At 40.7% G+C, this 25,916-nt stretch overlaps 1 protein-coding gene across 4 annotated transcripts in view; it reads left to right on the forward strand.

The window, feature by feature from the left end:
- Positions 1–14,711: 14,711 nt before the first annotated feature.
- The window catches only part of HERPUD2 (HERPUD family member 2), a 69,710-nt gene continuing 58,505 nt past the window's right edge, over positions 14,712–25,916 (forward strand). For all 4 annotated transcript variants that reach the window (XM_087894067.1, XM_087894068.1, XM_060686114.2 and 1 more), the window contains exons 1-2: positions 14,712–21,121; positions 25,148–25,225. In XM_087894067.1, coding sequence (XP_087750193.1) covers positions 20,975–21,121; positions 25,148–25,225 — 225 coding nt within the window. In that variant the 5' untranslated portion in view covers positions 14,712–20,974. The remainder of the gene's footprint in view (positions 21,122–25,147; positions 25,226–25,916) is intronic.

The following is a 25,916-nucleotide window of genomic DNA, read 5'->3' on the forward strand; positions in this document are numbered from 1 at the left end:
GTTAACCAATCCCAAGCATTCTAGCCTTTGAATTTCCCGCATAAAATAGATACATACATAACATGATTGGACATACAAGGAATCTTTTGGGTCATACTCCACAACTAATCTGTTTTCTGAGGCCTAGTGGAAATAGCTAAATAAAGTTGATTGGCTTTACATAATTGGGAAATTTCTGAACTTATTTAGTTGGTTTTTTTAGTAATAGCAAAGGAGAGAAACGAACTGTAAAACTGAATACTTATCACCTGTTTGTGAAATTTCCTAATTTTTTTTTGATGGGCACCAAAATGGATAGCGTTTAATTTTGTTGCCAAGTTCCAGTAGCTACTCTTCATAGATTGTGGATACAGAAGTTAATTATATTTTCCAAAACTAAATCCAATGTTATTATGCTGTTTGCATAATAAGAGTTATCTCTCTTATCTTGCCATTTCAAGATTTTGCACGGTCTTATTATTGAGGATAGTATAAACAAAGAGTTCTTGAAAGCTCTTTGTACCCTGAAGGGCATTAAAATGAGAAATGGATAGCTACATAAATGCATGTAATGATCCAAATGGGGCACAAAACAATGATTTCACATATACACTAGTTAAAGATGATTCAGTTATTATCAGACCACAAAAAACATTTCAGGAATATAGCAGGGGTGCTATTCAGCAGGTTCTGACAGGAGAACCGGTAGTGGAAATTTTGAGTAGTTCAGAGAATTGGCAAATACCACCTCTGGCTGGCCTCAAAGTGGGGTGGGAATGGAGATTTTGCAATATCCTTCCCCCAGGAGTGGGGAGGGAATAGGGATTTTGCAGTACCCTTTCCCTGGAGTGGGGTGGGAATGGAGATTTTGCAGTATCCTTCTCCTACCACACCCACCAAGCCATACCCACCAAGCCACACCACGCCCATCAAGCCATACCCACAGAACTGGTAGTAAAAAAATTTGAATTCCATCACTGGTATATAGTGTATTGCACCATCAAAAGTTCATTAATATCTTCTGTGAAAGAGAAAATTATTATGAGAACAAATTATCAGAAGACTAGAAAATATAAAGTCTGTTATTTAAATCTATGAAGTCAACTTTGTCTAAATCATAATGACAGTCAGCTAGATGCTGAGATAATTAATTTCAGTACTGCAGTGCACTCAGTGAGTGCCAAGTAGATTAAACATTCTTCTTATTCCATTGTAAAAAAGCTCTGGGGATAATTACACTAACAAAGTTTTGGAGGAGAGAATAGCACCTGTATTCCTTCTGAACTTTTAGAAAGTTTATTTTGTCCTTGAGGCATGATTTTGTCCTGCAGACAGAATTCTTTAAAGTAAGGTGACCAGATTTTAACATTGGTAAAGAGGGACATTGTGGGCGTGGCTTATTTTGTGGGCGTGGATATCTGGTCATGTGACTGGGTGGGCGTGGCTAGCTGGTCATGTGACTGGGTGGGCGTGGCTAGCTGGTCATGTGACCGGGTGGCCATGGCTATGTGTATAGGGTAAGGTGAACAGATTTTAACATTGGTAAGAAGGACACCATTGTGGGCGTGACTTATTGTGTGGGCGTGGCTTGGAGGCCATGTGACTGGGTGGGCGTGGCTAGCTGGTCATGTGACCGGGTGGCCATGGCTATGTGTATAGGGACTACTCAGAGGGCTGAAAAGTCATTTCTGACAGGTCCTCACACTTTTGACTGGTCCTCACACTTATGACCATCCTCACATTTATGCCCGTGCAGTATTCTTAACAACCATGTCACTCATTTCACAACTGCTTCTCTTCACCATGGTGACAAGATAGGGCAAAAATGTAAAATGTGAGGACAGTCGTAAGTTCGAGGACTGGTCAAAAGTGTGAGGACCAGTCAAAAATAACTTTTTCAGCCCTCTGAGTAGTCCATATGCACAAAAGGACTAACCAGAGGGCTGAAAAAAGTCATTTCTGACAGGTCCTCGCACTTTTGACTGGTCCTCACACTTATGACCATCCTCATATTTATGCCCATGCAGCATTCTTAACAACCATGTCACTCATTTCACAACTGCTTCTCTTCACCATGATGACAAGATAGGGCAAAAATGTAAAATGTGAGGACAGTCATAAGTTCAAGGACTGGTCAAAAGTGTGAGGACCAGTCAAAAATAACTTTTTCAGCCCTCTGAGTAGTCCATATGCATTAAAGGATACAGCAATAGAGAGGGATGAAGGAATGGAAATTAGAGTAGGAGTGAGGGTAAGAGAGGGAGGAAGAGAGGAGGAGAAGGAGAAAGGAAGAGGAAGTAGGGAGGAGAAAAAGAGGGTGGGGGGAAGAGAAAGTAAGAAGGAAAGAAAAGAGAGTGGTGGTAGGTTTGAGGAGAAAGATTGCTGTACAATAAAAAAGATGAAAGGGAAGAAAGCCAACCCCAAGCAAATATAAAGATATTAAGATTAAGAATGAATTGTTAAACTTTAAAGAATAAAAGAGAACAAATATAAATAAATGGCAATAATTAGAAACACACATACAAACATACAATGTATTTTCTTTGAACAGAATATTTGGCTGGTTCACAAATTTAAACAGCGTTTAGTCATTTCAATTAAATTTACAATTTCTATATTTCCTTTTTGCCATATTTATTCCTCATCTATTTTTTTTAAAAAAACAATATTACCCTTCATCCTCATCTCTAATCTTAATCAAATTCAATTTTTCCCTTCTATTCTATATTATACCCCTTCCCATTGTCATCTATTTTTATATCCATCCTCACATTGGTTAATTATGTAATTATGTAATACAGTTGTTTAATACAAATTCAACATTTTAATATAAATCAATTAGTTATATAACTATCTTTTTTGTATATTAATCAATATGAACATGAATATTCCAATTATTTCCATGCAATCCAATTTCTTACAAATCAATTAATTATATTTACCAATAATAATAAACCAAATAATTTCCCCCATATATTCCTCCAAACCACAACTTAACCATTTCTGCTTTCAACACAATATACAATTATTAATAGTATCTCAATTATTACAATTCCCTAGTTAAATAGAGCTTTTTTTCTTTTGTGTTTTAAAATCTTGAACTCTCCTCTTTTGCCCAAAATTTCCCATTGTTTGCAGTTTTGTACCTACCTTTTTTGGTGAGGAAAAAGAAAAAGAAAAAGAAAGAAATCTCTCTCTGCCTCATTTTGTCACGTTGCAGGTTTAGTTTCGCTTTCGCCTTTGTTTTCAGTATAGCTAGGGGGAAAAAAATCTGCTCCAGGAACTTTTTGCAGCTTTTTGCAGCTAATTAACCTAGCGGAAGCTGTTAACAGGGGCTGTTTTTTCTATTTTTGCAGGCATGGGTCTATTCATTTTTTTTTAACACTGATCAGCTGTAGGTCGGCCCTTTGAAGCCCCGCGGCAAGAGTTTAAAGAGTTTTTTTTCCCTCTAGCCATCAGCGGGGATTCAGGAGGCAGCCGGGACTCAGGAGGCAGAATGAAAAATCGGGACTTTTTTAAAATGCCGCGGGACGCGGGACAAATTGCTCAAAAGCGGGACTGTCCCGCCAAAAGCGGGACGTCTGGTCACCTTACTTTAAAGGAAAGTTTTAAATGGGAAATCATTAAACACTCCCCTATTCTTCACATCCTTTTCCACTGGGAAGTGTTCCTTCAGTGCCAGGATTTTTTTGTTTTTTGTTTTGCAACTGGGTTATTAAGCTACCATAGAATATGTCTGCAAGATAATATGGCCCTTGGCCCTTACTCTTTATTTTATTGCTTTGCAACATCCCAGAAGTTTCCCCGAGCCACTGAGATGCCAAAGGAGTGAGACTCAAGATGAGGCTTGCAAAAAATAACAACTTTTATTTTTGGCCAAAGCTTAAAAAACCAGGTGAATACTATATCCAAAACATACAGACAAAATGCATGTAAGGAATAGCCACACCTCTGAGAGAGTGGCTCAGAGTATTATATACATTTTACTCAGTGGTGGGATTCAAATAATTTAACAACTGGTTCTCTGCCCTAATGACTTTCTGGATGGGTGTGGCCATAGTGGGCATGGCCAGGGGGTATGACAGGCAGCACTCGGCCTCCTGCATCCCCCTGGGAGCAAAAACAGGCCACGAGTGGAGCGCTGCCCCCGGAGCCCCATTTTGGGCCTAGTAGGCCTCCCTGCAATCTCCTGGGAGCAAAAATGGGGTGCGTGGGGACTTCTGGAAGGGGTGGGAAGGGGAGGGGTGGGCAGGCCAGCAATTTAATAATTGGTTTGCCTGAACCAGCCTGAACCGGCTGAATCCCACCACTGATTTTATCCCGTTAGAGACAAAGTTTACCTAATCAGAGACAAAGGTTCGTTACCAAGGTGGGTCTTTATCTTCAAAGGTTTCTTTGTTCAGGCCCTTGTCTCTGCCCTCCTTGTCTATGGAACATTCCTATAGCCCTGTGTCAGGGTTTTTTTCCCCTCCTTGGCCAAGTTGTTTATTCAGCAGAATGCTTTCAGGTAACTCTCTGCTGTGGTACTATCTATGAGGCAAGAAATTCCCTATTCTGGTTCCTTTATCTATGGGGCCTGATATTCCTGGGTAACTGTTTCTTCTATATTTCCAAGAATGTGCCTAGCTTTGAAGCCAAGAGCAGATGTAAGACACAGAAGCGAGATAACAAACTTTGCAGTAATGCCAATCAGTATCAAAGCTACAATAAGCTAGAATTAGTTCCTAACAACTATTTCTGACAGTATACAATAATATGAGCAGAACCCAATAACAAAGCTTATTTTCTAATAAATGATTTCTAGCAGTATATCATATCAGAAGCAAACAGCAAATATTGATTTGATCGCTATGCCTCTTTATTCCCCCCTTTTATTTTTGGACAGGATGCTTCCTGTCAATGATGAAATAGGGAAGCATATTCTTTGGGGATGGTGTTAAGAACCATGATATTACCTGGCCTACCAAGGGTGGTAGAGGTCACCGAGGAGGCAATGACAGTCATCCCAGTGATGGGAGATGTAACCATAAACTGGATTAGAGGGATGAAACAGGGGAGGAGAAGGAGACCTCCAAAGGTTAAGAACACTATAAACCCAATCCTTTTCCAGTCAGAGAAGATACTACCAAACCAACTGAAGTCAACTATCCCAGTCCAAGTCTGCACTGGGACCTGGGCAATTTTTCCCATCCTGGCAGCAATCTCGTCTATAAGTTTTCCTGGACCATCTATCTGCAAACAACAATTTGTGAGATAATATTTTCCACACACACCTGCTTCTGTTGCTAACAAAAGGTGTAAAGTAAGTCTAGTAAGTCTATAGGCGCCTGATGGACCCTGATAGGTTCCAGATGGAGCTTGGGCCATTTCCTGAGACTCTGGCTCATGACTCGGCTGAAGACCTGGTGGCCGCCTGGGATAGTGCGGCTGCCGGGGCCTTGGACCGTGTCGTGCCTTTGCGGCCTCTGACCCGGCACCGAACTCACCTAGCTCCTTGGTTCTCCGAGGAGCTTAGGGAGATGAAGCGCCGGAAAAGAAGCCTGGAGAGTAGTTGGAGGACCAGCCGCTCCGAATCCGACCGAACACTGGTGAGGTCTCATATTAAGACCTACCTAGTGGCGATAAAAGCGGCGAAATCTAGTTATTTTGCCGCTCTTATCGCGTCATCAGATAATCGCCCGGCCGCCCTGTTTAGGGTGACCCGCTCCCTCCTCCATCTGGAAGTGCGGGATGACCCCTTGCAGGGCCGAGCTGAGGATTTTGTGCAGTATCTGTATGACAAAATCGCTCAGATTCGGGAAGGGCTGGCCTCTGACTGGGTATGTCCGGACGGGATGACTGAGGCAGGTCTTGAGAGTGTTATCTGGGGGGAGTTCGATCCTGTGGCTCCCGAGGACATGGACAGGGTCCTGGGACGGCTGAACGCAACCACATGTTTATTGGACCCGTGCCCCTCCTGGCTGGTACTGGCTTCCCGGGAGGTGACAGGAGGCTGGCTCCAGAAGATTGTTAACGCTTCTTTGAGTGAGGGGGTCCTGCCGGCCGCTTTGAAAGAAGCGGTTGTGAGGCCCCTCCTCAAGAAGCCCTCTCTGGATCTGGCTGTTTTGGCAAACTATCGTCCAGTCTCCAACCTTCGCTTTGTTGCGAAGGTTGTTGAGAGTGTGGTGGCGCAACAGCTTCCCCGGTACCTGGATGAAGCTGTCTATCTAAACCCGTTCCAGTCCGGCTTCCGGCCTGGGCACAGCACGGAAACGGCATTGGTCGCGTTGGTGGATGATCTCTGGAGGGCTCGGGATAGGGGTTGTTCCTCTATCCTGGTCCTGTTAGACCTCTCAGCGGCTTTTGATACCATCGACCATGGTATCATGTTGCACTGGTTGGCGGGGTTGGGGGTGGGGGGCACCGTTCTGCGGTGGTTCTCCTCCTACCTCTCTGACCAGTCACAATCTGTGTTGACAGGGGGGCAGCGGTCAACCCCGAGGCACCTTGCTTGTGGGGTGCCACAAGGGTCGGTCCTCTCGCCCCTTCTGTTCAACATTTATGTAAAGCCGCTGGGTGAGATCATCCGTGGCTTCGGGGTGGAGTTCCATCAGTACGCTGATGACACCCAGCTGTACATCTCCACCCCAGGCCACCCCAACGATGCCCTTGAAGTGATGTCCCAGTGCCTGGAGGCCGTGCGGGCCTGGATGGGGAGAAACAGGCTCCGACTCAACCCCTCCAAGACCAAGTGGCTGTGGCTTCCGGCGTCCCGATATAGCCAGCTGACGCCATCGCTGGCTATTGGGGGCGAATCACTCGCCCCCACGGAGAGGGCTCGTAACTTGGGCGTCCTCCTGGACACACGGCTGTCGTTAGAAGATCATTTGACGGCCGTGGCCAGGGGGGCTTTTTATCAGGTCCGCCTGATACGCCAGTTGTGCCCCTTTCTAGATCGGGACTCCCTACGCACAGTCACTCAGGCACTCGTCACTTCCCGCCTGGACTACTGCAATGCTCTCTACATGGGGCTCCCCCTGGGGTGCACCCGGAGGCTCCAGCTGGTCCAGAACGCGGCCGCGAGGGGGATTATGGGGGCGACGAGGCGCTCCCATGTAACATCTCTCCTGCGCGAGCTGCACTGGTTCCCGGTGGTCTTCCGGGTGCGCTTCAAGGTGTTGGTGACCACCTTTAAAGCGCTCCATGGCTTAGGGCCGGGGTACTTACGAGACCGCCTTCTGCCACCAATAGCCTCCCACCGGCCAGTACGCTCGCACAGAGTGGGCCTCCTCAGGGTGCCGTCCGCCAGACAATGTCGGCTGGTGACCCCCAGGGGGAGAGCCTTCTCTGTGGCGGCGCTCACCCTCTGGAACAACCTCCCCCCAGAGATACGTACAATAACAGACCTCCGGATTTTTCGTCGGGCCCTGAAAACCCATTTATTTCAACTAGCTGGGCTGGCTTGAGTTAATTTTAAATTGATTTTAAATTGGGTTGTTTTAATTTACGGCCAAAATATTTAATTATTTTAATACTGTTTTTAAATTTTGTATGTATTGTTTTTTACTTTGGCTGTTCACCGCCCTGAGTCCTATGTTGGAGAAGGGCGGTATAGAAATTTAAACAAATAAATAAATAAAAATAAATAAATATTCTGATAAAGTGCTGTTTTAAACTGAGTCTGCTATTTAGCCATTAAAATTAAAGCAATAGCAGGTTTAATAGTTATTATTTCAAGCAGAGGCTGTAACCTTATAAGTCTATTCAACATATAAATGGGAGTTATATAACCACACATTCCATTTTCTGGCCAGGTGGCTGGTCCATATACCTGAATTCTAGAGGCCACTCATTATAGATCTGTGGCCTGCTTCCACATAAACAGGTACACCCAGTGTGTCACCTTGTTGCATGGACAAAGGAGAAAAAAAAATACACATGCTCCATACCAATAGTTAAGCAATTGCACACAGGCAAACTTTCCACATATCCAATATAAGCCATCTGTAGCATGCCAGTTAAGAATTTCATTACCCCAGGGGTGAAATCCAAAATTTTTCCCTACTGGTTCTGTGGGCATGGCTTGATGGGTGTGGCAGGGGAAGGACATTGCAAAATCTCCATTCCCACTCAACTCCAGGTGAAGGATACTGCAAAATCTCCATTCCCACCCCACTCTGGGGCGAGCCAGAGGTGGTATTTCCTGGTTCTCTGAACTACTCAAAATTTCCACTACCGGTTCTCCAGAACCTGTTAGAACCTGCTGGATTTCACCCCTGCATTATCTATATCCATCTATAACCCATTCAGTCTAGGTGCATTTTCAAATGGGTTACTAGGTTGTGTCAGGTTAAATCCAGACTAAAAGGTTACATTAAGCAAAGAAAAGACCCTTGCTTGTAATCTGTTTTTCAGATTGCATTATATTCTCCTCCTATTAGTTCTACCCACAAGAAAATTATAACCATTGCATTAAACCAAAACATCCTATATCTTCAGGGATTATGATGTCACTGTCTCCTAGGACTACTATGTTCAAGGCAGGTTGATCAAATTAAATGCCCGAATTCTTACACATTTAATCTACCCAGTCTTCCACTATTACTATATCATAAGGTTCATCACAAGCTCATACTGGTCCACAATCACAACAATGGTAACAAAAACTTTCAGTGAAACAATTACAATCGCAGAACCAACATGTATTGTAGGGTGCAAAGTTCCACAGCTTCTTTTGGAATCTTCAGATGGAATAACAGAGGCTACCCCTCAGGCAGAAAAAATAAATAAGTTGGTACTCCTGCAATGAGAAAAATCACAAACAAAACCTACTCATATCACAATGACCACAACAGTTTTTGGTAATGTTTACTCTCAGCAGGTCTACTCCAAGAACCACTTTCTATTCTTTAAGTTCGTCAACTGGTCCTTTTACACATGTTTAGTGAATCCACCCTTTGTCATTTGTCCAGACTGCTGTTTCAGTGGTCAACAGGAGTTGGTAGGACCGGGCTTGGAAAAGTTTATCCTCACATCAGCTTTTATCAGGACCCAATCACCAAGCTGGAACTTATGGATAGCAAATTTGAGAGGTAGGGTTTGAGCTAGTTATCCTTTGTTTCTGAGGCAAGATAAAGAAGAGGAGAGGCCAAATATACAGTTCTTTAGAAAAATATCTTTAGTTTCATATTGTGGAATTTCCAAGTGTGGTAATCCAAACATTATTTCATAAAGTAAAATATCCCTTTTGGGCAGGTTGAATTCTGAGCAAGGCCAAGAGTAAACATTCAGTCCATGGCATAGATGAATTTGCATTCCACAAACGATAGCACTTTTGCAGTAAAATGAGTCCATTGGTTGGTGTCTTTAGCTTCTACTATCCCATATGTTGATATTATCTGTTTCAATATAAGTTTTGGTGAATACTGCTGCAGTGGCTCTCATGCCTGGATAAGCCTTAACCATCCAATCAAGTGATCTACTATCACCAATAAATATTTAACTCTCCCCACTTGAGGCAGTTTAATAAAATCAATTTGTATGCATTGAAATGGTCTCATGCTAAATGTTGCCCTCCCTTTTCTTTATGTGTACGACTTGTTTATTAACTTTTTCATACTATACAATAGTCACATATTTGTTTAGTTACTGTATACAATCCACAGCATCCAGAAACTTCCAAAAACAAATAACATCATACCTTAGCCCCTCAATGAGTACCCAGATGTAGCACTTTCAAAATCAACATTTGCCTTTCATCAGGCAATAGCCATTTCCATTTGCTTCTCTTGCTTCCACTTTCTCTAACTTCTTCTGCTCACTTTCATTAAACATTCAATTTCTTCTACCGCTGCTATCCTGGCTTCCAAGTCAGCTAAATTATTGCTTCAAGCTTCAAAAGAATTCAAAGTTTGATTTAAGGCATACAATTCACAAGTCTGTGCAGATCAACTTAAAGGTAACTTTCTAGCTTCTATCAAAAGCCCTTCTCTTTCTTCTACTAGTTTCTCTTCTCATCTATAAACAAATTAATCCTTCTCCCAAGGGAACATCCATTAAATCAAATCTAACCCTAGGCTATAATACAATTACCCCAATACAATAATGTTCAAGATCCGAATCTCCTAAATTTCTTTATCTTTGACAGACAAGGTCTAGCATTTTAGACAAAATTGCCATTGGCTGTCTTTTTCCTTCCCACTTCTGGGTTAAAACTCTCAAAGCCATTCCCTTATCTATATAACACTGGGCTCTTCTTCTAGTAGTTTTGCATACAAGTCTTCATTCAAAATAGCGCAATTATCTATTCACAGCCTACAATATCCAGTTAATCCTAGAAATTTCCTCAACTACTTCAGGTGTTATTTTTCTTACTTCTTTCATTAAGCAAATTTCATGTATTTTATCTCTTTCTACATATTGTAATTTCTAACTCATCCCTGTAACAATCCCTAAAAGAGCAACAACGTGTGCTGCTTACAAATAAATAAACAAAAATGCCATAGGATGGAGTACCTTAAGCATTCAAAATGCACACAGGCATAAAGACATAAAAGAGGGAGGTAAGAAGAACAGCTTCAAAAAAAAAAACAAAAAAACAGGACTTCCGGTTTGACATCACGTTGATACAGACACAGAGGAACAGGTCTCCACATTCGCTATGCTGAATTCTTCCTGTTTGTGGGATCCAGAGGGAGCCTAAACTGCCCTGAAGGGGCGGTGAAGCAAAGAGAAGTGCCCTGTGAGGTCGGGGAGAGTTGCAGCTCTCCTGTCTGGCCTGGAGTTTTTTCTTTCCTCTCAGCCATGGCAAAAAGAAGAAGCCACCTAAAGATGGCCGCTACAAAGCTAGGACAAACTGAAAAATAACAGCTAAGACTGATGCTGTAGAGAAGAAGGTGAGCCATGATGGAACTGGGGGAGAGGATTTTTCTTTTGTCTTAAAATTGAACCCCAAGAAATAACCAGAACTATTTGCCCAAAATTGAGTATTAAAGTGGTGCCTAAGCATTTTGGGACATTTTGAAAAAAAATACCTAACCGAAAATGAAAGCTGTAGGAGAATAAACAACAGAGTATGAAATAAACAGACTCTAAACTGGGGAGAAACACTACTGGGAAGGTATTTTTAAACATTGTAGACACACACGCACACATATTTACTCTGCTTAGATATTTGCTGTATAACCCAAATGACAATGGATTAGTAAACTAGCAAACTGAAATTTAAACTGAGAATGCCACCTGCTGACAAAAGAGGAAACTACAAGGAAGTAATTTAAATAAAGAGACACTTGAACACCATATTAGAGGACTGAATTTGCAAAGAGGATATAAAAGGTTTTTTTGATAACCTCTGGGGACTACTTGAATGGAACTGAGTGTTAACTTATGAAACTGAAGAAGGAGAAATGAGTGGAATTGTCCAAGAGATGGATCTACTTTTTCAAAATATAAAAGACATTATGGACAAAGAATTTAAGAACACTATGGAAAAAATGGAAAACACTATACAAGGGATGATGACTACAGACCAAGACGCCCAGGAAAGGGAGGAGCCAAAAGAAGAAATAAAGAAGGAAGAAGACAAGGAGGAGATTATAACAAAAATAATAATGATCAGTGAATTAAACCAGGGGGAAAACATACTAAGAGTGTGGAAAGATATGTTTGAAATGGAGGCAGGGGCCTCAGTAACAATTTTAGAAAATAGGCAGTAGAAGAGAGTAGAGGTGGGAGGAATGATTAGGTGAGACATCCAAGAAATAGATATATATGGAGACTTAAGAGAGGAATGGGGGAGAAAAGTAAAAAAAAAAAAAAAAGCATAGCAATTGAAGTATCAAAGTGGGCAAGAGATGATGGGTAGATGATTTCTTTCTCTTTTTTTCTTTATTGTTGCTTTGACTTGTTTTTCCTTCTACTCCTCTTTATTTAAAATATAGCAATTAAAGTATAAAGCAGGCAAGAGATGATGGATGGATGATTCCTGTTCTTGGATGCTGTTTTGAATTGTCTTTTCCTATCTCTCCCTCTCTATTCTTTTTCTCTTTTTCTCTTTTTGTAGGCAGGTGACATGATTAGAAGTTAGAAAAGGCTTTTTAATATAGAGTGATATGATTAAAAGCTAGAGTAAGAGATAGAAATAAAGGGAATATTAATGTATTACATTTTTATTTGGTAAAATGAAAGTAATAATGAGAAATAGGTGGAATAATTGAATAATGATAGACTGTAACCTAATATAGATGTGTATTGTTATGGAAACTCCATAAATTGATTGAATGTAATAATAATGTTTAATCTGATCAGTTTTGTTTGTACTGGAATGTATGGCACCCAGGTGCCACACTTTTCACACATTGATTTGACATTTTTATAAAAAATAAAAAAAAACTTTAAAAATAAAACAATCTAAATGAGGCATTTTGGGTCAATGCTTCAAAATAAACTTTAGTGTCAATTCTCTGCTTTTAGTAAAATGTGAGTCAGATTCAGATTCCATTTAGATGAAAGCAAATTATCATTAAGTAGGTTAAAAACATTTACAAATGTAAGCAAAATATTTCAAAATTATTTCTTTTATATAGATTTAATTAAGCATTTTAAACCTCAAAAATTTCCAGAAAGAAAATTGTATTCAGAGCAGAAAATAAAATATATCTGCATAGCTTTTATATGCAGATGAAAGAGACCAAAACAGTGAAAGGAAAGGCTGCACGAGCAGGTCACCCATTTGCCCAGTTTTTCTCAGACAGGCTCGGCAGAGGGGTGGGGGGGAAAATTGGTTAAAATGAGCAGAAAAACCGCACTCCCCCCCCTTTCCTACTCCTCTCATTCTTCCAAAGCAAAAAGTCGTTGAGTAAGAGAAAGAAAAGTGAACAACCAGCGAGGGCAGGAAAAAAATTTAAAAGACTTTAAAAGAAATCTCACCCTTTTTCTCCACTCAGCATCCTCTAAATGAAATAATTTTCTCTGTTTCTCTCCCACATTCTCCATGGGATCTTTCTCATTTCTTTTCCTTGCAAACACTTGCTATTGCCTTTCCCCTTACTTCACAACAACAACAACAAAAACCTTGCAACTGACTGTTTCTTTATATGAAAGGGAATCAAAGTACATTCACACCAACTTTTACCATCAACTTACTCACATTTGCACTGGAATCAGACCTGCTTATGTAAACCAATTTCACATGCAAAAATCCCATTTCATGCTTTCTCCATGCAAAGCAATCATTACAATTCTTTTCTGAGAGCTTTTTCACAAGCCAACGAGCTCCAATTTCTATTATTAGAGGATCTCATCCTCCCTCCAGGTTTGGAAAGGATTACACACACACAGCATTAAACAAAATTTCCAGACCTGGGAATGTTTTCTCCCTTTATATATCCACTTTTTCTTTCTTTGGGCAACCTGTAGCTCATTCTGCAAGCAATGGGAAATCTCAGAGAGTAGTTTCAATCATAAATGTGATTATGGACCCTAACCACTTTCTGTTTCCCATAGCTTCAAGCCCAAACTGAGAAGCTTACTTAATTTGCCGGCTGGCCAAACATATCACAATCGCTTCAATCTCTCAATTCTACATGCTATTATTATAGATGCATAGCCAATAATTTTTAACAGAAATCACATCAAATTGGTCAAGTCAAATTATCTGAGTCTTCTCATTTAGACAGGATTTACTCTTTTATTACCTGCTAAACCCCAGATGGGAAGAACAATGAACCTTTTCTTCTTTACTCTTAGTTCTTTCAGAGTTTTCTGGCTCTTTTAAGCATAGTAAATTCTAAAGATCTTTCTAACACTGCAGTATTTCTCTTCTTCTTCTACTGGGTCTTCCTACGATACATGACAGCATAAATTAACCATATCTTCTTTAGAAGAAGTAGAAGGAAAAAAACTTTTTTCCTTTCACATGGCTCTAGCGATCCAAGCTCTGACGATCTGCTAATCAGGCAACTCAGCTGGGATCGCCAGAGCCATGTAGAAGAAAAAAAAAATTTTCCTTTCACATGGCTCTGGTGATCCAAAGTTCTGACAATCTGCTAATCAGGCAACTCAGCTGGGATCGCCAGAGCCATGTAGAAGGAAAAAACTTTTTTCCTTTCACATGGCTCTGGCAATCAAGCTCTGACGATCTGCTAATCAGGCAACTCAGCTGGGATCGCCAGAGCCATGTAGAAGGAAAAAACTTTTTTCCTTTCACATGGCTCTGGCGATCCAAGCTCTGACGATCTGCTAATCAGGCAACTCAGCTGGGATCGCCAGAGCCATGTAAAAGGAAAAAAGTTTTCCCCCTCCAGCTTGCTTACCTTAGCTGCTAGTCGCAACGCTTGGCTTGCTTCGCTTGCCTGAATCCAGTCCATCAGCAAGCCACTCCCTGCCTGCAATCAAGCAGGCGGGAGTTTTGGACTTCAACTCCCAGAATTCCTCAGCCAGCAAAACAAAGCTGGCTGAGGAATTCTGGGAGTTGAAGTCTACAAGTCTTAAAGTTGCCAAGGTTGGAGACCTGTTCTAGTGGTAAGTTTTTTTCCCCTTTGGGATCTTTAAAAAAAATAGTTAATTGGGGTTTTTGTTTTGTTGTTCTTTTTTAGACCTAGCCATTTAAAGTTTAGGAAGTCTTAAATTTAGCTTTCATATAAAAATAAAAATAAGATAAAATAAAATAATATTTGTGCAGCTTTCTGAGATTTAGTGTGTTTTTGTAGTGTTTCAAACAGACAAAATCTCACAAAGCTGTATGTGGAATTTTGTGTGTGTAAAGTGTGAAAGTTGTTTTTTGGGCTTTTTGTGGCTGTGTGAGGTTCCTGCTTGTTGCAGGGGCCATTTTGGGTCTAGCACAGCTGCTTTTACATTGTGGGTGAGCCAGTTGATGTTTTTTAATTTTTATTTGGTGTGCGTTGAAAGAGGGGTAGTCTTATACGGCGAGTATAGCCCAAACCCTATATTTTAACAGGAAAATTCGGGGGTCGTCTTATACGCCCAGTCGTCTTATACGCTGGAAAATACGGTATATAATTAATATAGTAATATATTCAAAGATATTGACAGACTTGAACAATGGGCCTATCTGACAACATGAAATTTAATACAGAGAAAAGCAAGGTTTTACACTTAGGCAGGAAAAAACAAAGATACAAGTACAAATTAGGCGAAACCTGCTTCAAAAACAGTAACTGTGAGAGAGACCTTGGAATCCTAGTAGATGATCAATTAAATATGAGTGAGCAGTGGGCAGCCACCACCAAAAAAGCTAATACAATCCTGGGTTGTATAAACAGCGGCATAGAATCAAAATCACATTAAGCATTAGTATTGCTTTATTAATCCTTAGTAAGACCACATCTGGAATACTGCATTCAGTTTTGGTCACAATACAAAAAAGATGTTGAGACTTTGGAAAAAGTGTAGAGAAAAGCAACTAAGATGATTAAAGACCAGGAGTAGAATGGTTGCAGAATTTGGGTATGGATAGTTTAGAGAAAAGAAGGACTAGAGGTGATATGAAAGCAGTATTCCAATATTTGAGGGGCTATGAAAGAAGAGGGAGTCAACTTATTTCCTAAAGCACCAAAAGGCAAGACAAGAAATAATCTATGGAAACTAATCAAGGAGAGAAGCAACCTAGAATTAAGGAGAAACTTCCTAACAGTGAGGACAATTAACTAGTGGAACAGCTTGCCTTCAGAAGTTGTGGATGCTTCATCACTAGAGGTTTTAAAGAAAAAACTGGCCAGCAACCTATCTTAAATGGTATAGGGCAGTGATGGCGAACCTTTTTCCTCGGGTGCTGAAAGCATGTGCGAGCACACGATAGCAACGCACACATGCTCACACCCATAATGCCCTCCTCGTGCCCCACCCCCTGCGCATGCACACACAACCTCCCCCCACTGCCCTAACCCTGCGCAATCCCCCCGCTCTCCCATGCATGCGTGCACAACCCCCTGCACCCCATTTTGGGCCTAGCAGGCCTCCCTGAAGCCTCTGAAAGCTGGAAATGGCCCATTTGTAGACTTCCGGTAGGCCCGTTTTTTGCCTCCCCAGGCTCCAGAAGCTTTCTTAGAGCCTGGGGAGGGCAAAAATGGCCTCCCCCACCTGCTGGAGGCCATCTGGAGGCAGAAAATGCCCTCCCAGAGCCTCCGTGCGAGCCCTGTACTTACCTGGCATCCAAAACGGGCCACGTGGAGATTCCTGGGAGGGGAGGGCGATGTGAGCGGGGCCAGCTGAAAATCAGGTGGCTGGCGCATGCATGCATGCTGGAGCTGAGCTAGGGCAACAGCTCACATGTTCACAGGTATGGCTCCACATGCCACCTGTGGCATGCATGCCGTAGGTTCGCCATCATGGGTATAAGGTTTTCTGCTTAGCAGGGGGTTGGACTGGAAGACCTTCAAGGTTCCTTCCAGCTCTGTTTTTATTATTATTTTTAACAGTTTATTTATACATTTTCATTTAACATAAATGAAAGCACATAAAAAGTGCTTTGTGAACAGTGTATTGTCTGAGTCAATTTGCTTACATAATAATACTTTCCCTGCTCCTAATTTCTAACTCTATTATCCAACCATTTATAAAATAAGTCCCAAGTTCAAAAATACTCTGTATCTTGTTTTTCTTTTCTTTTCATCATTTTTTCTAACCATGTATGTATTTTTGTCCAATATTTCTTTGCTTTCATACATGTCCCTATGTGATAGTACGTGTCCGGTGTCTGATTACATTTCCAGCATTTGGTGGACATGTTTTTAAACATCTTTGCTAGTCTCGCTGGTGGTAAGTGCCACCTATAAAACATTCCCTATTTTCAGAGTAATCCTAGGGGATATGTAGGACAAAAGACAAACATATTCAGAACCAGAGTTCCAAGCAAGAAGTTCAAGCTTGGTACTCAGCCCAATATTTATACTTCTGGTGTACAATGGTTCAAAATAGAGGACAGAATTGGTTTTAAATTGAAACAACTATGTAATTCAAACAAGAATGGAGCTTCCTATGTTGCTGAACCCTAATTCCAACCTTGCTGCAGAGTTTGTCTCTCAGTTGGTATCCGGATAGTTAAAAGTCTCCCATTACTACTACTGTGATATGCTACCTGCATACATTTGTTAACTGGTTGGTAAAGAGTTCATCTATTTCTTCTGCTTGGTTGGGTGGCCTGTAATATACATCTATGACAAATGTCAAACGTGACAATGTTACTTTCCCCCCTTTTATGTTGACCCATATACATTCTGGAGAGGTTTTATCTTTGATCATATCATGATTTTCTGTAGATATGTAGTGATCTCTTACATATATCTCCTCTTTTTGTTGATCTGTTTCTTTTGAACAATTTGTATCCATCCATTAGTACATTCCAATCATGGGTTCATCCCACCAGGTTTCTGTAATGGCAACTATGACATACCTATCCTCTTTACTATTGCTTCTAATTCACCTTGTTTTTTGCCAAGCTTTGAACATTTGTGTATAAACATTTAAGTCCTTTATGCCTGCCCATGGGTATGTTTCTTGCATCTCCTAATTGTTAAGTTTTTTTTTTCATTGCTCCTTACCTCATTATTTGATTTTTCTTGGGATTTATGATTGACTTTGTGTTCTAGATATTCTAAAGATTTGTCACCCTCCCCCTTCATTTATAGTTTAAAGCCCTTGTGATGAGTTGGGGCAGTTTTTGGAGTATATTTTCCTGTTTTCATGAGATGCAGCCAATCCCTTACTAAAAGTCCTTCCTGAAGGTAATGCAGTCCATGATCCAGGAAACCAAAGTCTTATTGGCGACACCAATCCTTTAGCCAGTGGTTTATTTCTAGAATTCTTTTTTCCCTCAACGGGTGTTCTCCTTTTGTTGGGAGTATTGATGAAAACACTACTTGTGCTCCTAGCTCCTTAACTTTGTTCCCTAGTTGCTTATAATCTCTCAATATTGTACTCAGGTTCTTTGTTGTGTCATTCATCCCAATGTGAAAGAGGAGGATAGGGTAGTAATCTGTGGCCCTAATTATTTTGGTTAGGTTCACAGCCACATCTTTGATTTTTGATCAAGGAGACTCTCTAGTTTGTATGTCTAGTCTGCAGATGGCTGGTTCTGTTCCCTTGAGAATAGAATTTCCTATCACCAACACTCACTTTCCTTTTTTAGGGGGTGCAGTTTGGGGTGTTTTTCTGTTTATCTCAGGTGATTTTGTTGATGTAACTTTTTAAGGGATATTTGATGATGTTTCTTTTCTTGGTGTTTGCATGCTTTCTTTGAGGGGGAGGTTGTGCATCTGAGTATTTTCATCTACGAGGAGAAATTTGTTGCTTAGTTTTAATGGGCTGCTTCTAATTGGGTTAGATTGAGCAGCAGAGGTTTTTTAGATGTGTGCTGCTTCTTTCCTTTATTATTGTGTTTCCTTCTATGTGTGACATACCTCCATTTGTCTTCCTCCAAGGGTTTGTCAGCAGGGTCAAATCCTGTGGGAGTTGTTTGTTCATTATTTGGTTCAATTTGGGCAAAGCTTTCTTGTGTAGGTTGGAGTTTGGCTAGCGCTGCCTCTAGATCCATTACTTTTTCCTCTAGTAGTTCACATAGCTTATATTTAATACATGTGTAATTTGAGTGTTCTTTGGGCATAAGCACATACATGGAATATATATTGCATACCACAATATATGTAAACAAGTTAAATAAGTCACCTGTTCCATGACCTGTTTGCTTCTTTTTGCTGGTTCTTTTAAGGGTAGAAAGTTTTGTATCTTTTTTAAAATCATTTTTTCTGCCTTTTTGTGCTTATTTTTCAACCTTGTTATTTATTTAATTTGCTTACTATTATGTTAGTTTTATTTATTCTTTTCTTCCCTTTGTTTTTAAAAAGTTTTTGAGCTCCAGTTCCCCCATCTTATTATTTAAGATTTGTCTTATTTGATCTTTATTAATCCTATTCTTCTTTGATTTCTAATTTTCCACTCTTGTCCTTATTATTTGCCTATTTATTTATCTTTTATTTTCTGTCCTGTATTTATTTTTAATCTCTACCGGGTCTTCCCTCCCTGCCTGTTGGAACCTCAGGCTTGATTTGTTGCCTTCACTTCTGTGTTCGCAGCTCCAACTGTTGTTGTTTTCTCTACCAGCTCCATTCTGTCTTTTGGTGCTTGGGCCTTTTCAGCCTCTGGTCAGCTCTCTCGGCCTGCTGTTCAGCTGTTCCAGCGTAGGCTCAACTACGCTGTCTGGTCTGCTCCACTCAGCCCTCCACTCACCTCTACCGTCGCTTTCTCCGTTGCTCTCTGTGCTGCTCTCTGGCTCTAGTTCGCTGTACTGCCCCTTGCTGCTGCTGGTTCTCTTCCCTCCTGCACTGCTGTTTCTTTTTACTCTGTGGCTCCTGTTTCTTGGTCTGTCATGCCAGGACACTGCTTCCACCAGCAAACAGGACTACCTGGATGGTCCACAGCAAGCTTGCCTCTCCTGTCCTTTCCTCTCCCTGCTCTGCTTTCTCTCACCAGCTCACTTCTTTATTCTCTGTTGGTCATTGCTCTGTCCTTGGTTTGCTGGCCTCTCTACCTCACAGCTGATGTTCCTCCTTGCTTCACAGCTGGTCCCACTTGTTCACCTCTTTATTCTCCGCTGATTGGTGCCTGCAGTTGATTTGCCTCTCTGCTTACCTCACTTCAATGGGCCTCTAGTCTCTTGGGCAGGCCTCAGGCGCAGCTGACATTCTCTCAGGCCTCTCAGGTGCAGCTGGGCTTCTCTTTCTCTTAATTTCTCCAATCTTCCTCTCCTTTTCCTTTCTCCAGTCTTTTTTCTTTTTCTATGACTTATCTTTCCCTCTCCACTTCTCCTCCTACAGTTTCACCTTAGTTAAATAGCAACTGTTCTCCCCGCAATGTAACAATGGTTCCTTTGTTGCCACCATCTTGGGATCATTGGTTTGTACTTTCTCTCCCCCAATGCTTCAATAACTTCATAAGCACCTCATAAAGAAACAACATGGGTTTAAATATCTTAATAAAACAATAGAAGAATGAATTCAAATTTCAACCTTATATTTAAGGAACAAAAGATTATTTGCCTATCTATTGTAACAGGTAGCTTTCTCTAGTTTCTCAGGCAGAGGTCCTACTAGCTGTCAAAAATGACTTTGGAACTGATGCTTAGTTAGGGCAGATGCTCAAGCCACTAGTCTATGGTCCTCCACTTCAAGCTACAGGGTATCCTTCCCCAATTGGCATCTTCCTGATGTATTGAGCTGTATTACACCACCCTGATTTTTTGCAGTGGGAATCCAACGCATCAAAGGGGGTTTCTGAAAACCCGCTAAGTGTCCTTGGACAAATTATGCCCAAATATAAAATGACGTTTTCTCTCCTATAGTTTTGCTTGCTGGTTGCTTTTTCTCCTTTTCCGCTGTTTTTCATTTCGTTGTTGCCTCTTATTGGCTCCAGCCGTCTTCTGGCTTCCGCAGCTCCAAATTCACGAGGCATAGCCGAACACAACAATACTGGAAAGCTTCATTTCCCAAGCGCTTTCTTTGTCCCTAGGGGACTCCAACCGCACAAGCAGAAACCACAGTCTCTCGCTGTTCTGCCTTCGTCTATCCAGGCGCGGCTGCCACCTCTGCCCCACAGTGCCCCCTGGTGCCCACGCGATAGAGCAGCAACAACCACCGCCTCCGCCGCTGCCGCGCTGAGTTCTGGCCAGGCGGGGCGGTTGGTTGTTTTTCCGGACTCCATTTTAGGCTCGCTGTGGGCTGGGAAGGCTGTTGGATGAGCGGCTGTTTGCAGGGCAGCGGCGGGCTACGTCAAGGCCGGGTCCGGGCTCTGGCCTTGTTGCGCATGGCCACTGTATGACGCTACCCTTCTGCCTCTTGGGGCCTGGGCCGTGCTGAGCTGAGAAGGAAACAATAGCTCCCAGCGGACAGAAATGGGCGCTGGAGACCGCGCGGCCACTCCCGTTTCTGGAAGGTGTTTCTCTGTTTCTTGCTGCTCCTAAGCCTGATTGCACGTAGGGGCGCCTAGACAACCGCCGGCTCCGATGGAGACCCCCGTACCGGGGGCGCCCGTCATACTCATCATCAAAGCGCCCAACCAGAAGTACACGGATCAGACCATCAGCTGCTTCCAGGACTGGACTGTCGGGAGACTGAAATGCCACCTCTCCAAAGTGTACCCCAGTAAGCCGGTGAGCCCTCTTTTAGCTCCTCCTCCTCCTCCTCCTGAATCCCCGGACGGAACAGAGCAGCCGGTGGGGTTCAGGAGATGCTGACCGAGAAAAGCTGCTGCGTGGAAGCAGGACGCTTTATTTTTTGCTTTTGAGCTTGCTTTAGTTATGCGTTTGAAAGGAGTATGGTGTTCTAAAATGGAGTTTTTCACACCATCTCTGTATTTGAGCAAGCTTTCTTTGCTACATTTCAGGGTTTTAAGTTATACAATAGTCAAAAATAAAAGATAGCATTCCTACTGGTATCCTATGGGACCTCAATGCCATTTTTAAGTTATCTGCTCTACCTGCTGTTTTCCAAGCAATGATGTGAGACGTTGGCATAGTGCTAACAACTAGGCCTTCCCCCCCTCATTCCCCAAACCAAAATCTCACTTTTCCAAAGTGTGCTCCAGTAAGATTGTATTTCTTCATTCAACAGTGGGCTCACTTGTTGCTCATTTTCCTTGAGCCCAAGTAGGCACTCCAGATGTTGGTCACTTCTCTTTCTCTTAATTACTAGATTACAGATACTTCAGTTTTAAATGTATATTGTCTCCTAATAGTGCATGGTTTCCATTATTAGGATTTCAAGAAAGCCATTTATAGCTAAAAAAATACAAACTAAGTCACACATATAATACAACTGTGTTATAAAGAAATAACTACAACTTGACTATATGTCTGCAGAAACAAATCCATGTTCCAGTAATTGTACAATCTGCAAAATAACCCAAAATTCTAAATAGTTATGTCTAAAAGTATTTGCTGCAATTAATTCTCTAAATGGTACTGGCTGAGCCACCAAAATCTCTTGTAGCTTGTCATCCTACTTCTCTACATTATTGCAAACTTTTTGTTATTTTTCAGTTTGAAAATCTTATTTTGTGATAAAAAGAGCTTTAGCTTGTACAGTGGTGTCATATTGTTACCCTGATTTGTATATGTATATGATTTGAATTTATGCTCAAATCATATACATAATTCCAAGAAGGTGATTATCATAGTTCTAGTTAATTACACTTGTTTTGTTTTGTATTGTTATTATTACTGGCATCATGACCTTTGTTCAGTCATGAACTCATCCATTTTTAGACCACCCATGTGGTCTTAAAAATATGTTTTTGCTTTCCTGCATTAGAGCTGTGCAGTATTTTGAGATTGGATCTCCAAAAGGATGTCTTAATAAACAGCTCTGTCTCTTTCTGGGATTGCATAACCACTAGTCACATGATCCCAGTAAAAAAAAATCGTATTGTTTAAATGTTGTAAGGCACTATGTTTGCACGTATGTTGATCTGAAATAACTTTTGGAGATTGAATCCAACTACTGCACAATCCTACCTCTACCACCTGCTTTTTTTGGAAATGGTGAGGAAATAGCCACTTTTTTTCATAATTCTGGGGTGAACACAATTGTCCCACCATTTGTTTTATCTCTTGATTCATTTTATTCAAGATACTATATAACTCAGTCAAATACAAGATGTTCTTGCTTTATCTGCAACTGTTCTTTGCATCAACTAGTAGACAATAGATTGTTGCATTTCTGCTGTAGGCCTTTACAGATTGTTTGAACAAACTAATATGTTTTTGCTACATAATTTGTTTTCTAACATTTTAAATAGATGAAAACTGATTTCCAAGACTTCACCTGCACTTTCTTGTAGTTCTACAAGCAGTTCAAAGAAATCATGCCTGCTCTGACAGAGTGTAGTGATATCTTGAAATTATTTATGAAAATGAAGCCTGATTTCTCTCTCCTAGGTTATGTTTGAATTTGTAGGAAGGGAACACCACCAAGACAGTGTCAAAACCTCATCAACTCATGAAGGGGAAAACCCAGACATAAGGAAATGACCTTCCCAAAATAGAACACATAGATATCAGAGTCAGATAGAATTAAAAAGGAAATCCCAGGAAACGATACACAAAGACTCTAGACAAGATCAGGAAAGAAACTATTAACAGCAGAATAAAAACAAAAGGTATGGCAGGGGATTAACCAAGGAAAAGATTTAATCAATAACCCAAAGCAATATGATAAGAGTCAAACCGGGGGTAAGGGCTTACCAAATAATAACATGATCATCTTAAGGGAGGAAGCAAATAATGAATCAGGAGAAAACAAAAGAATACCAAATCAGATAACACAAACACCACCTAGTCTGAAGTAGGAAACGATCAGAATAAGAAAAACAGAGCACACACACAAAGGAAACATAGACAAAAGTAACAATAGAAAACAAAGGATTCCCTTTGATCAAGAGGGTATAAGAATGTATGCTTACCTGGTAAAGATGTGAGCTCACCCAGGAACGCTGGTCTGCGACATCGCTCGATCTGACTTCCTGAAAAATAAAGAAAACTTGCTTTCACGCAGCTTGCTTCTCTCGCAGTTTTGCGCGGCGCCGGAACGCTCTCCCAGCCGGGAAATTCGAATCCTCGGGGGGGGGGGGGAACCTCTCCTCCCTTCTAACAAATTAAAATAATTAATATTTAGTAGTGACAAATATGATTACTGTTTTCTAAAATACACTGTGAATTATTATAACTAACAAGAAGATTGAGAATGGTTTGCTTTAATAGACAGTAAACCAAAGAAAAGTAAAAAAAAAAGTTTTTTTTGGAGGGGGGTGTTGTAGGTGTGCCTTCAAGTCAGTATTGACTCCTGGCATCTACTAGTTTGTGCAGTTTTCTTGACAAAATTTTTGAAAGTGATTTGCCATTTTCTTGTTCCTTGTGAGTGAGAGAGAGTGATTGACCAAATGTCAATCTGAATATCTGTTTAAGACAAGACTAGAATTTATATTCCTCCAGTTTCCAGCCTGGTACCTTATCATTTTGTACACATTCTTTAATTAGATTTGAGGTGCATTGATTCAAAAATTGTTACATTATGATGCACTGTTTAGACTAATCAAAGGTTACAAACTGAGAAGCAGGAGGGTTTTCATAGTCTATAGATAAAACATTTTCCTTTGAGGTATGTTATTTAGAGAGATTCAGTAGTTCTGAGTAAGACTAATCAAATATCATTTATTTCAGCAATAAATTTGAATCCCTTCTTATCACACACACACTGAATGATAGTGAAACTCACATTTGGAAGTTCTGGATCATATTAATATTCTTCACTAAAGGAGCTATGTATATCAAAATAAAAACATTAGTTTAAAAAAGCATTGGTTAAAAACTGGTTAAAACATAATGATAGTGTTGTGAGACAAAGCAGTTAGTTGTGATATTTTATTATCTTATTTCCGTCAAATTTAGCAAGACCAATATCTATAACTGACAATACTTAGTCAAGAGATAAATTGACAAATAAATTATTTAAATGTATGTTCACTTTATTTATTAAAGCTGATTGGACAAACTATTCCATGGCTCAAAGTCATAAAAGCATTTTTGTGTATCTGTATTCTCAGTGTGCATGTAGATTGAAGCTATAGACACCAGTGGTGAAATGCAAAATTAGTTACTACCTATTCTGTGGGCGTGGCTTGGTGGGGGGGATAATGTGACTGGGTGGGCGTGGCCAACTTTTTTTTTAACTTTTAAAAGCATTTTTTCTACAACCTCTTCGGCCAAAGAGGTTGTAAAAAAATGCTTTTAAAAGCCTCTTATGATCAGGCAGCTCATTAGAGGGATCATTAGAGGCTTTTAAAAGCATTTTTTTCCTACAACCTCTTCGACCGAAGAGGTTGTAGAAAAAATGCTTTTAAAATTAAAAAAAAGCTTCTGATGATTGCGCGGCTCAGCTGGACATTGGGGGGGGGCAGGGATTTTTGCTACCGGTTCTCCGAACCATTCGCGCCATCGCTATCGGATCGAGCGATCCGGTGTAAACCGGCAGCATTTCACCCCTAATAGACACCATTTACACATATTTCAAATGTTAAATGTAAGATAGTTTAAATTAAACTATTAATTTACAAATATTGTTTGCGGGTCTAATATAATGCTCCTGAAAAGGATTAATTCTTCCTTTGTCACATCTCTTAGTCTACAAAGGATCAGAGATTGGTTTATTCTGGCAGGTTGCTTCCTGATCACCTGCAACTGAAAGATATTCTCAGAAAAGTAAGCTTTATTCAATAACTGTATTTTAAATAAATCTTTTACTTAAATTGCAAATTCTAAATACTGTTAAACTATGTAGAAATTGTTACTAACATAAAATGGAGCAATTCCAATGTTGTATGATGAACTACAAAATATGCTGACTTTTTTACATGAATTATCTGTTTTAGAAAATTATTACTGTAATAATTACTGTATATTTCTAAGTGTACACCTACATGAGGTTATCTATTTTATATATCATAAATATGAGTGTTAAATTTTCATACTTCCCAACTATTTTATTGCATTGATTAGATCTATTACTGCTCTAATTCTGAACAATTACAGCCTTTTCTAATAATCTCTCACTGTAATTACAGATAAAGAGGAGATTAAAATTGATGACTGTTGCCAACAGCAGTATACATTCAGGAGGAATAGCAGTGATTAATGATGGTTCACTGGGACTTATGGAAGAAGAGAGAACCTGTTGACTGCCTGCTCTCCAGAGTATAGGTGGAGTCAATAGGTGGAGCCAAGGGGGCTAATGTTCTACTTATCTTCTCTATTACACAGATACTAGAACTGTGTTGGTGAACCTATGGCACATGTGCCGGAAGTGGCACGCAGAGCCATGTCGCCCGGCCTGTGTGGCATCGCCCATTCTTCTTCCGGGTTTCCAGGGCACGCATGCGCACCAGCCAGCTAG

This window comes from Pantherophis guttatus, chromosome 4, assembly GCF_059756535.1.
Source record: "Pantherophis guttatus breed Tessera chromosome 4, ASM5975653v1, whole genome shotgun sequence".
Lineage (NCBI taxonomy): Eukaryota > Metazoa > Chordata > Lepidosauria > Squamata > Colubridae > Pantherophis > Pantherophis guttatus.